The sequence below is a fragment of the Trichomycterus rosablanca genome, chromosome 7 (genome assembly GCF_030014385.1).
Source record: "Trichomycterus rosablanca isolate fTriRos1 chromosome 7, fTriRos1.hap1, whole genome shotgun sequence".
In the NCBI taxonomy this organism is placed as follows: domain Eukaryota; kingdom Metazoa; phylum Chordata; class Actinopteri; order Siluriformes; family Trichomycteridae; genus Trichomycterus; species Trichomycterus rosablanca.
Genome location: NC_085994.1, coordinates 1227128 through 1239577, shown reverse-complemented (window position 1 = coordinate 1239577; position 12450 = coordinate 1227128). Strand labels below are relative to the sequence as shown.

General features: G+C 40.6%; 1 protein-coding gene across 1 annotated transcript in view; it reads right to left on the bottom strand.

Moving 5' to 3' along the window:
- trabd2b (TraB domain containing 2B) overlaps positions 1-11349 on the bottom strand; it is a 41619-nt gene extending 30270 nt beyond the window's left edge. The window contains exons 1-2 of the mRNA XM_062998815.1: positions 11251-11349; positions 2500-3057 (exon numbers count right to left, since the gene is read on the bottom strand). Coding sequence (XP_062854885.1) covers positions 2500-3057; positions 11251-11349 — 657 coding nt within the window. The remainder of the gene's footprint in view (positions 1-2499; positions 3058-11250) is intronic.
- Positions 11350-12450: the final 1101 nt, after the last annotated feature.

Below are 12450 nucleotides of genomic sequence, written 5' to 3'. Positions count from 1 at the left end.
GGGGTGTACTCACTTATGTTGCCAGCCATTTAGACATTAATGGCTGTGTGTTGAGTTATTTTCAGAAGACAGTAAATCTACACTGCTATACAAGCTGTACACTGACTACTCTAAGTTATATCCAAGTTTCATGTCTATAGTGTTGTCCCATGAAAAGATATAATGAAATATTTGCAGAAATGTGAGGGGTGTACTCACTTTTGTGATACACTGTAGGTACTATGTGGACCCCATAGTAAAAAAGGGGCAGGGGACCGCTCACAAGGAGGCGCCAGGTCAAGCCTGCCATCTACAAAATTATCAGAATAAACCCAATTCCAGGATACTTAAGAAGCCACGAAAAGAAAGAAAGAAATAATAAATAAAGTCGGCTGTGCGTTTGCCCCACAGGAACAGGAAAGTACAGATAACTGAGACAGAACCGCGACCAGTGCCAGCTACTCGATCCACCACTCGAATACCTACAGTGTCCACCTCCAAAATGGACCTCACGTGGCAGCTGCTTGACAGGAACGTCAGGAAACAGGAAACAAACATGCGTTTGTCCAACAGGAGATTCATCAATAAAGCTCTCAGCAAAACACAAGACCAGACAGAAAAACAATTACAGGAAAGTACAGATAACAGAGATGAAGCCGCATCGCAACCAGTGCCAGCTACTCAATCCACCACAGAGTGACAACCAGAGCTCTCCAAAAAATTAACAAAGGCAGGGAACTTAGTAAAACAGGCAGCACCTACAGCATCCACATCCAGGACGAGCCAACGGAGAGCTAACCAACAATACCGTGATTTAAAGGTCTGCTGCGGCTGCTACGAATTAGAGCTTAATGAGGCACAGAGACTGCACGTTAAAGGAACTGATGATGTGAGGTATCTGCACTTCTGTGTCATGGCATGGCAGGTGGGCATGATGCTATTGGGCCGCTCTATTAATCAAGCCCATGCCAGAAAACAACAAATTCATTGGAACTTAAACCAATTCAGTGTGTGACTTGACAGAAATGTGTGTATGGGTATAAATAGTGGGTGACCAAGGTAAAAAAGCAACAAATGCCCACATATTTTGGGTGTACTGGAAGGGGATTTTAGCCAAACAGAGATCTTGTCATATTTCTTTTTAAAAAATCCTACAATTAACATTAAAGAAAGAATAAAATGTTCCAATAATTCAGCCACATTTTTACCATCTGCTACGTGAATAAAATGCATTTATTTTGGGGCACAGCGGCCTTTAATCACAAGCTGGACGGATTTCTCGATCTGCAGAGCGACTCCCCGGACGAGGACCCCACCGAGATGTGAAACAGACCCCGGTGTATTTCATATCTTCAGCTGATCTGAGTTCAGTGCTTAATATAGGTCCTGCGTACTGAGAAATTAAAGCCAGATCCTCCTCATGCTAATGTCATCACGTAATTAGGTTATCGGGTCCGTCTTTCAGCCCATGGTTACAGTACACCGGCCGCGGCCCGCCGGGTCACACGATTCTTCCGCTCCGCTCATCGTTCATCTCAACCCAGATCTATCAATCCACTCAGCGGCGAACCGCGGCAAAACCCCGTCTGACGTCTACTATGGTCCTGTCCTCCGCTCGTGTGTCAGGAGATAATAAATCAGGGTTTCGGTTTTTATCAACAGTTCTCTCCACACACCGACACGGACGTGAAATCAAAACAATCACAACTGTCCAGCCCACGTTCATCAGCAGATGCTAATGTGATTAATATGAAGGTGGGGTAGGGCTGGATATGAATAAAAACTCATATATTCATGCATTTATCCTGACGGGTTTGGGCTCTTCAAACAGGACGATGCACCAAATTACGGTTAGACAAAAACTCAACAGTTCGTTTTATTGGAAGCGAACAAGAAACAGCAGCGACAGAAACGTCATGCAGACCAAACATCAAAACGCTACGTAAAACATAGGAAATGGTCTGGACGCAGTCAGGAATTCACAGAGTTGAGCCTGTCGTGGCTGCAAGTGTGGAGAACTGAGCTGGTCCACTGAAAACAATTTCAGGATTTTAACAGCACTTGTATGTAGACACCTGACCAAATCCAAATGCATTAATAAGGAGTTGCTGCTCTTTTTGCAGCTATAACTGCCTCCACTCTTCTATTTTAAAGTGAGTCTATGGGGACATGTGCATATTCAGTCACAAGTTTAGGCATTAATGTCAAAATCGACATTCCAGTTCATCCCAAGCCTGTTTAAAAGGGTCGAGGGCAGGGCACAACAAGTTGGAAGCACAGTCTATTACACTAGTCCACCATAGCTGGGATCCAGGTTCGAATATCAGTAGTAGACACGATTGGATATATCTAAGCGGAGAGAGGAAGTGAAACCTGAGGAGAGGTGTCCATATACCTAAGGCCACATCGTGTATAACACTTTAAAGTAAGAACAGGTAGTAGTGTTATGGTGTTGTGTATTATTTTTGGACCTTGACTATGTCACAGCACCAACACACACACAATCAGACGAGCTCTGACCTGAGAGAAGTTGAGTCCGTTCAGCGGGCGACACTGTTCCTCCACGTTCTCAACAGCCCCGGTCTTCTTACCCATGCGCTCGGCCTCACGGGCGAGGAACAGATCGAGCACGGGCGCTCCTCGGCCCCGAACGTCCCACTCGGTCAGCGAGTTCACCATCAGCATCACCCACACGGGCCGCTTCCTCTCCCAGTCACCCGCGATAGCCTTAAACAGGTAGTCGGCGTGGAACCTCTGCTCTGCCCTCACCCAGGCGGGCATCATGTGCCTGACGTACTCCAGGTGGCGCTTCAGGCGGAGGTAGAGCTCACGGGGCAGCAGGCTCCTCAGACTCTCGCCGTTTGGTAAAAGCTGGCAGCTGGCCAGTTTGGACATGGTCACGGGGTCGGTCAGGTCGAGCTCGAAGAAAACGCTGGTGCTGCTCTGAAACGCCCGCTTGGAGCGCTCTGGTACGAAGTCCCACACGCGGGTGTACGGCACGTGGATGGTACCGAACAGGTACGAGGGTGGGTGAGGGTGTAGCCGCTTCACCGTCCATAAGAAAGAGTTCAGCGCTCTCTAGAGGGAAGGAAAGAAACGTCATTGTTCAGTATCATCGTTTACATTGTGGACCATAGGAAGCAGCAGGTTGTGAGGTTAGATCCCATAATTACAAGAGCTCCACTGTCTTGGTTTTGAACAAGAACTTTAATACTTAACTGCTAAATTTTCAGCTAAATTGGAGTCTGCACTTTGTAATATAAAATGTAGGGATGAAAAACCTTAGTCCATTACTTGGACTCAAATATCACATGATTGATGCCTTATTTAAGTGTTTATATAAATATGTATTGACTCAAACTTAAATATAAATATAATATATTAAATTAATACAATTAAAAAGCTAAAACTGTACTAATGTTCTTAAATGCACTGTCTTTGCAAAAAACATTTAAAATGATTTTTTTAATTATTATTATTATTAGTGTTATTATTATTTATATTGTTGTTGTTGTTATATTATTCATATTCATACTATTATTACTACTGTTCTTTATAATTACTAAGTATCATTATTATTATTATTATTATTACACATTAATAATAAGAAGAGTAATAATAATAACAACAACAACAAAACAAAAATAATAAAAAATAATAATAATATTCCGCTCAGGAGGCGCAGCGGTAAAACACGCTAGCACACCAGAGCTGGGATTTTGAATACATCGCATCAAATCTCAGCTCTGCCATCTAGCTGGGCTGGGCAGGTATGTGAACAATGTTTGGCTGTTGTTCATACAGGGAGGGAGCCGGATAGGGAGCTCATAACTGATGCAATTACGCCCTGATTGATGGTGCTGCATCGTAGTCGAGAAATAATGCTGATCAGGGTGTTGATCAAATAATGCTGATCAAATAATGCTGATCAATCTCCATGCACAAGACTGATCGCATATGAACTCGCCTCATGCAGGTGAAAAGATGCAGTCTAGTACTGCACACGTGAAGGAGGGGGTGTGACAGCCACGCTCTCCTCAATTAGGGGCGGGGGTCAGCACCAGTAGAAAGAAAGCAATTTTTTTTCACAATTGGGTAAAAAAAACTGGACGCACTAAAAATCGGGAAGAAAAAAAGAGAAAATGCATTTTAAAAAAAAAATAATAATAATGGTAGTAATAATAATACTTTTTTTTATGTTTTGGCATAAAGAGTGTATAAAAAAATTTCAACATTAGAACATTATTATAATTATTATTCCTATTATTATTGTTATGGTTATACATATTATTATTCTTGTTATTTTTACTGTTGTTATTATTATTATTTATTATTATTATTATAACATTAGAATTATTTAGTCAGTTGTTGGTCTTTTATACAAGCCCACCACAGGTTTGAATCTACGTACCAGTGTTAGCAGCCAGCCCGTATTATTGCCTGTGTCTGAGGGGGGGGGGGGGGGGGGACTGAAGCCCTGTGATGGATTGGCACCTATAGAGGGCGTATTCCTGCTTTGCACCCAGTGTTTCCAGGTAAAATCAAACCCACCGCAACGCTGACCAGGATAAAGCAATTGAAAAACAGTTCCAACAACTGAGTGTTAACGGTAGTGGAGATAGAACTGGCAACCTTCTGATTAATAATAATAATAAAGTACCTTAACCACTGAGCTGTTACTGCCCTTAACTGGTTACGAGTAGATAGGGTGTAAAAGGAAAAATGTAATAAAATAGAAAATAAAAATGGGTGTTTAGCAGTGGGATTGATGTCTTTTCTTTCAAACTGAAGCTTGTAAAATACTCACTTTGTAAAGATTATAATTATAATTAATATCGACACTAATTACAATCTGATTTTCCCTTTCTGTGCTTCATTTCCCAACACTGACAAACTCCGAGTCGGGGCTCCGACACTGAAACCACATGAATCTGCACACACGCCAGCTTATAAGTGATTTTTGCTAGCTGACCCGTATGTAGCTTCAGCTTCTCTGACACATCGTTTACTCATAAAGGAACCAGAGAGGCTTTTCTACTGGGAACTGTACTCACTCGCTCACTCACTTACTCACTCACGCTCACTTCATTAGTTTTTACTGTCACATGAGAGAGAGAATAAAAGGGAAATATTTCACTTGGCACGAGCGTCCGTTTGGCTGAGGATCTCTAATGGTTGTAATCGTTCGACTAAACATTTCCTTGTGTTAGGATAATTATTCATGAATTTGTTATTCAGAAGTAACCGGGTCGGGGTTACAGCAGGAAGGGCCTGGGTTTGATTCCCCACAGGGTCCTTTCTGTGGGGAGTTTGCATGTTCTCAAAGACAGGTTAGTCACATTTACATTATCGGCATTTATCAGACGCCTTTATCCAAAGTGACTTACAGTACAGTGACAGTATACTGTCTAAGCAATTGAGGGTTAAGGGCCTTGCTCAAGGGCCCAACAGCAGCAACCTGGCAGTAGTGGGGCTTAAACCAACGACCTTTTGATTACTAGTCCTGTACCTTAACTGCTAGGCTACAACTGCCTAAGTTAGATGAATTGGGGCGAATAAAATTGCCTAACTAAAATTAAAGCTTGTGTGAATGTGTGTGTGTGTGTGTGTGTGTGTATGTGTGTGTGTGTGTGTGTGTGTGTGTGTGTGTGTGTGTGTGTGTGTGTATGTGTGTATGTGTGTGATGGACTGGTGACCTGTCCTGGGTTCTTCCTACCTTTTGCCCAATTAATCGAACCCACTACAACTCCAATAATAGTGGTATAATAGTAACAGTGGTGGCAGCCTAGTGAGCCATGCAGCCACTGTTGGGCCCTTGAGCAAGGTCCTTAACCCTCTCTGCTGCCCCTGTGCCCTGACCTGATATGCAAAAAAAGAAGTCCACCGTACTTTACACGTGTATCTGTATATACACTGGTCAGCCATAACATTAAAACCACCTCCTAGTTTCTACACTTACTGTCCATTTTATCAGCTCCACTTACCATATAGAAGCACTTTGTAGTTCTACAATTACTGACTGTAGTCCATCTGTTTTTCTGCATACTTTGTTACCCCCTTTCATGCTGTTCTTCAATGGTCAGGACCCCCACAGAGCAGGTATTATTTAGGTGGTGGATGATTCTCAGCACTGCAGTGACACTGACATGATGGTGGTGTGTTAGTGTGTGTTGTGCTGGTATGAGCGGATCAGACACAGTAACGCTGCTGGAGTTTTTAAACACCTCACTGTCACTGCTGGACTGAGAATCGTCCACCAACCAAAAATATCCAGCTAACAGCGCCCTGTGGGCAGCGTCCTGTGACCACTGATGAAGGCTTTACATCTACAAGGTGGACCAACTAGGTAGGTAGTGAGTGGACACGGTATTTAAAAACTCCAGCAGCACTGCTGTATCTGTTCCACTCATACCAGAACAACACACACTAACACACCACCACCATGTCAGTGTCACTGCAGTGCTGAGAATCATCCACCACCTAAATAATACCTGCACTGTGGTGGTCCTGTGGGGGTCCTGACCATTGAAGAACAGCATGAAAGGGGGCTAACAAAGCATGCAGAGAAACAGATGGACTACAGTCAGTAATTGTAGAACTACAAAGTGCTTCTATATGGTAAGTGGAGCTGATAAAATGAACAGTGAGTGTAGAAACAAGGAGGTGGTTTTAATGTTATGGCTGATCGGTGTATAACAAATAAAGACGTTCCGTCTGCCCTGGATTGTTTTCCTTAATTCTCAAACTCTTTCATTTCTAAAAAATTCTTACAGAACATTAAAGTTAACGAGGAAAATAAAAAAAGGCATTTATAAAATTAATAAAACAGCACTGGCGTGACATTAAACAAGCTTATTCATCCTGTAAAATAAAGAGCCAAGACTGCTTCTTTAAGAAATGCCAGAAAACAATCATGTTTGCTTTCCAGATGAATCTTTCTCCTGCTCATGGTTGTTTTATTATTTTCCTTGTTGTTGGTGTTGCAATGAACCAATGAATTTACACTTAAACATTCAGTTTTTTTTAAAGGTATATATATTTTAAGGTATCGCTTAGTGCTGGGCGATATGACGGTACATTCTGTTTGCCGAGTTTGAATCCTCAAACTGTATGGATTTTTCATGTACCGCCATACCGTAACAGTAGGCAGCAAATCATATAATACTGTTCACTACTAAAAGTGCTATGGAGTGCCATGCAGATTAAGTAGTTAGCCAGTTCGTGTTAACAGATGAGAGACGTTTCCTCAATATGGTGAAAATAAATAAACAAAAACAGATGAAGGATGAAGAGAGGGAGACCACATATGCACCAGGAGAACCTGCCAAAGAAAGGAGGCGTGTGGGCAGTTTAGAACAGTCTAAAACACTTTATACTGCACGATCTATCAGGACAACTGTTACAAACAACGACATTATGAACGCAGTAACGATCCACATACGCAAGAACACGATTCCTCTATAGACAGTCGAGAGAGAAACTTTCAGAGCCATAATTACAACTCTGGATTCCAGGTCTGTGTTACAGGGTGAAAATACTTCAGGTCAGTCACTAAACCAACGTTATTAGTGACCTTTTTAAGCGTCCACTTTTTAAACGTGGTTTTATTTGTTAAAGTGAGAGCTGAGGGTGATTATATAATACTTAAATATTAAATAAACAATAAACTGCAGATATTGCAACTGATTCAATCGTCCTGATTCCATCATATATTGTGTCATTTTGTGGGGCGGAGCAAAACTTACTGTCCTCAAAACCTTCATTATATACATGCTGAAATTATAACTGTTTATATTCTATGTACTTATGACAGTAGAATCAGCCACAGATGTATAAAAACTCCCAGTCATACAAAATAAAACATACAGTGAAACCATCAGAATCCTAAAAAATACCCTGATCAAAATTTTTGGTCATACTGCCCAGACCTAGTATCACTGTTAAGAGAGTTTTTAGCAATTCAACAACAAAATCACCTGATTAGGTTTACTAAATCTGAGTAAAAACACATCATTCAAACTGTAGATATTATTTAAGAGCAAGAGATGAGCCAGAATACACAGAATCATAATCGCTGAAGGTTTTCAGCTTGCATTGATCAGTCGACCATGACAAATTTCCCAGAAGATAAACATTAAAAACAATTTACCACAATGAATACGTACAATTAGCCCAATTAATTATTACATTATTTAAAAGTAAATAATCATATGTAAATCATTTCATGTAAAGGCCGAGACCCCATGTTCTATGCTTTGACTGATTGATTTTATACAAAGAGCCGTAAAGATGCAGTATAGCCTAAATTAGTGCACAATTTAAATGTATTTGCCACTTTTAACACAAACAACATAAAATATTAAATATGTTGTAGTTTTAAATGTACAGAAATGTGTTCCCTGTTTAAAATGTCTTATTTTACTTGGAAAATAAACAAAAAAAGGAATTTGACCGGGTATGTCCAGGTACTTTCGGTAGGTGTAGGTGTTTTTTAAACATCAGGAATTGATTCACTAAATTACAGTGATTAAATGACCGATATGATCCAGAGTAAACGGGTTTGTGCTCACAGGAGACACTTGGAACGTGTGTTCTGGGGACATTGACTTTACCGTCATGTTCTTTGGGGTCCCAGAGACTTCAGTGTTGTGTCTACATTTATTGTGTGTGTACGTGTGTGTATAAGAGCTGGACCTTTAATACCAGACAGAAACTAAAACATATAAAAATCTCCTGGCTTTAATCAAGTATTCTATCTGAAATCACTGAGATCCCAAACAGAACTGTATACATTAGGGGGTGTTTGGAACACAATAGTAATATGAAATATTGTTTATTTACAGTAACTATAACATTTGGGAAAGTCATGAAGTATCTGAAGTGGACTGAAATGGGCTCAGAATGTTTTGTGAGTTAAAGAGGCTCTAGGGTCTCAAGGACCCCAAAAATAACATGAGGGTTAATGAGCTCAGCACCTCACTGTTATTTAGATTTACATTTTCAGCATTTACATTTAGCAGCCTTACAGTACTGTAAATGTATATTGTCTAAGCAATTGAGGGTTAAGTGCCTTGCTCAAGGGCCCAGCAGTGACAACCTGGCAGTGGTGGGACTTGAACCAGCACCCTTTCGATTACTAGTCCAGTACCTGAACCGCTAGGCTACAACTGCCCTTGGCTATACTTCATTTATATCATTTAGCTTCATCAAAACAGAGCTCGATTTAAAGACGTTCTTTTAAAAAGCAGTGCTCTGAAATTAAAGTTATTCAAATGAATATCTGATAAAGCTTTTGAAAGTGTATTTAGTTAAAATTAAATGGTACTACTTGAAAATGCGCTATAATGCTAAGCTAATTAAAGCTAAACTTAAGCTATTCGCACCTAAATGCTCGGGCTCAAATTTTAGGGGTATTACGGTAGCGCATTGCGACTATAACGCATATGTCTTTACGATTATATTTTTGCAACAAATAAAATAGCAATAAAATTAAGGTTCTAGTTCCCGTTTAAAAGTGTTCACACAGTCTTTTACACAGATTTTATGGTGCAGTTTTTGCATTTGGATTTTGCATTTGGATCTGAATTAGACGGACTGTTTGCACGTTGAAGGTGTTTACACAAACTTTAAACACACTGATGTGTAAGTACTGAGTTATATGTTTGTTAATGCTCATAACACATTAATCATTCCTACTTAATTCTGTACTACAGTATCTCATGACTGATCACACCAAGACTGAAACAGATCTGAGGGAAATACTGATTTTTGCAAAGGAAATCACCTTATAAGGTACAGATTGCTGACATTATTAATACATGAATATCTGATAACACGTTTGCAAGTACATTTAGTTGAAAATACATGGTACTACATTACTAAAATGTCAGCTTAAGTTAAACGTGCTGCATTTTTAACTAAATAAAACTGCACTCAAACTTAAAAGCTATTCGCGACTAAATTGCGTGTGCTCCAATTTCAGATATATTACGGTAGCGCATTAATCCCGTATAATACATCTTGCAACGAATAAAATGGCAATAAAATAAGTGTTTATTTCCGATGTGGAAATGTTTGACTAAGTTTAAACAGTGTTTACACAATCTTCTACAATGTTCTTGTGGTGCAGTTTGGATTTTGCGTTCAAATACGATCCAAAATCTTATTTTCAGACTTTGTCTGTTTGCACGTTGCAGGTGTTTACACAAACTTTAAACACACTTATGTGTAGGTACTGAGTTATAAGTTTGCTCATAAAACATGACTTAATTCTGTACTACAGTATTTCATGACTGACCACACCAAGACTGAAGCAGCTCTATAGAGAAAATCTTGATTTTTGCAAAGAAAACCACCTTAATGTACAGACTACTGTCATTATTCATGAATGAATATCTGATAACACATGTGCAAGTTAAATTAAGTTGAAATTACATGGTACTACATGAATGAAATTTCAGCTGAAGTTAAAACGTGCTGCATTTTTAACTAAATAAAACTGCACTCAAACTCAAAAGCTATTTGCGACTAAATTGCATGGGCTCAGGTTTTAGATATATTACGATAGCGCATTAAGCCTGTTTAATACATCTTGCAATGAATAAAATGTCAATAAAATAAGTGTTTATTTACCATGTGGAAATGTTTGACTTCTTCTAAACAGTGTTTACACAATCTTCTACAAAGTTATTATGGTGAAGTTTAGATTTTGCGTTTAAATACGATGCAAAATTTCATTTTCAAACTTAAACACACCTATGTGGAAGTATTAAGTTATATGTTTGTTAATGTTCATAACACATCACTTATTCCAACTTGATTCTGTACTACAGTATCTCATGACTGATCACACCAAGACTGAAGCAGATCTGTGATGGAAATTTTGATTTTTTGCAAAGGAAATCATTATTAATGCATGCAAACAGAACTAAAGCTCATAATACAGCGCATCACTCATTCCAGTCTGATTCTACACTGTTAAACATGCGCTATTTTATATATTATTATTAATATTTTATATTAGCTCTTTATTTAAAATCTGCGGTGTTTTAGGATGAACCCAATGCGCGTAATCTCGTTTTTCTCTGCACCTGGTGTACAGTGAAATTACAGTAAAGTTCATCTTGGATCTTAATTGCGCATATGAAATTGCGCTAAACACAACACAACAAAATCAACAAAAGTCTCCTCAAGTCAAAGTGCGTCAAAACAAAATCGTGCTGAATTAAAAGCGTGTTGATTAAAGAAATAAACTCGCTGCTCTTCACTTACCGGATCGGTTTTGTCGCAGCGCGTCGGTGTGCGCCGCGCAAATCCAGCCGCAAATAAAGTCCAGAACAGCATCCATAACAGCGCTGAAGTCCGCATCATATCGGGACCCAGCACTCACCCGCTCACTCTTTCACTCTTTCATACACCCGTGCACTCTTGTGCACACTCTCTCACACTGCGCCATGTTCGAGCCCCGACTTTCCGCGCAAGTGTGTGTGTGCGCGCACTTGCGTGTGTGTGCGTGTGTGTGTGTGTGTGTAGGTTGTGTTTGGAACACAGCGAGACCGAGTATGAGATGGTGGGAATGGAATATGTACACCAGTCTACGATCCATTAGTTCGCTCATTCTTACTATCCTGGTCAGGGTCGCGGGGGTCGGGTGCCACCCTTCGGAAACGTTGATCGCAAGCGTGGATGCACAGAGAAAACATACCAAACTCCACACTCTTTATCAAATGTTACTTCGTATAACAAACTTATCAGCTATGCTATTCATGCATTTTTACTGAGTGCTTTATTCTGATCAGGGTCGCGGACTCGCGGCAGTCTGTCACAGGGCAGCACACTTAGGGGCATGAGCAGCCACTTCACCTTCTGCACTTTTAAGGAAACTAGAGCACCTACTGTATAAATTCCGGACACAAATCACCCATGTGATATACACTAACTGAGGTATCCTGGTCAGGGTGGCGGATGGTCCGGTGCCACCAGGAAACATCAGCGCAAGGCAGGAAGACAACCTGGATAGGGTGGCAGCCCATGACAGGGCATCTCTCACTCAACCTTCGATAATCTTAGTCACACCTAGTGGCTGGATAGGGTGGCAGCCATTCCACCTTCTGCATTTTTGGGAGATGAGAAGAAATCAGAGTACAGGGACACCCACGTTACTGCGTGGCACCTCTTCCACCAGTGCCACTGTGCCACCTTCAGTCCAAAATATCCTCATCGTGTACCCACGATCAGAGGTGCCACCCAAGTGTACCTGGCACCAGAGATGAAGGGGCTGAGGGGTTACTGAGGTGGCTCTGAATTCCCCAGTCCATGTGGTGGCCACTCTAAGATTCATATAGGGTCCTAAAGAGCAGGTTTTTATCCACTCGTTTTTCTTTTCCACCAGTAAAGTGCCGGTCCTGAATCCGGTTCTTGCAAACTAGAGAACCTTTAAGAACGGACTCGCGTTTCCACTGGTTTGAGTGG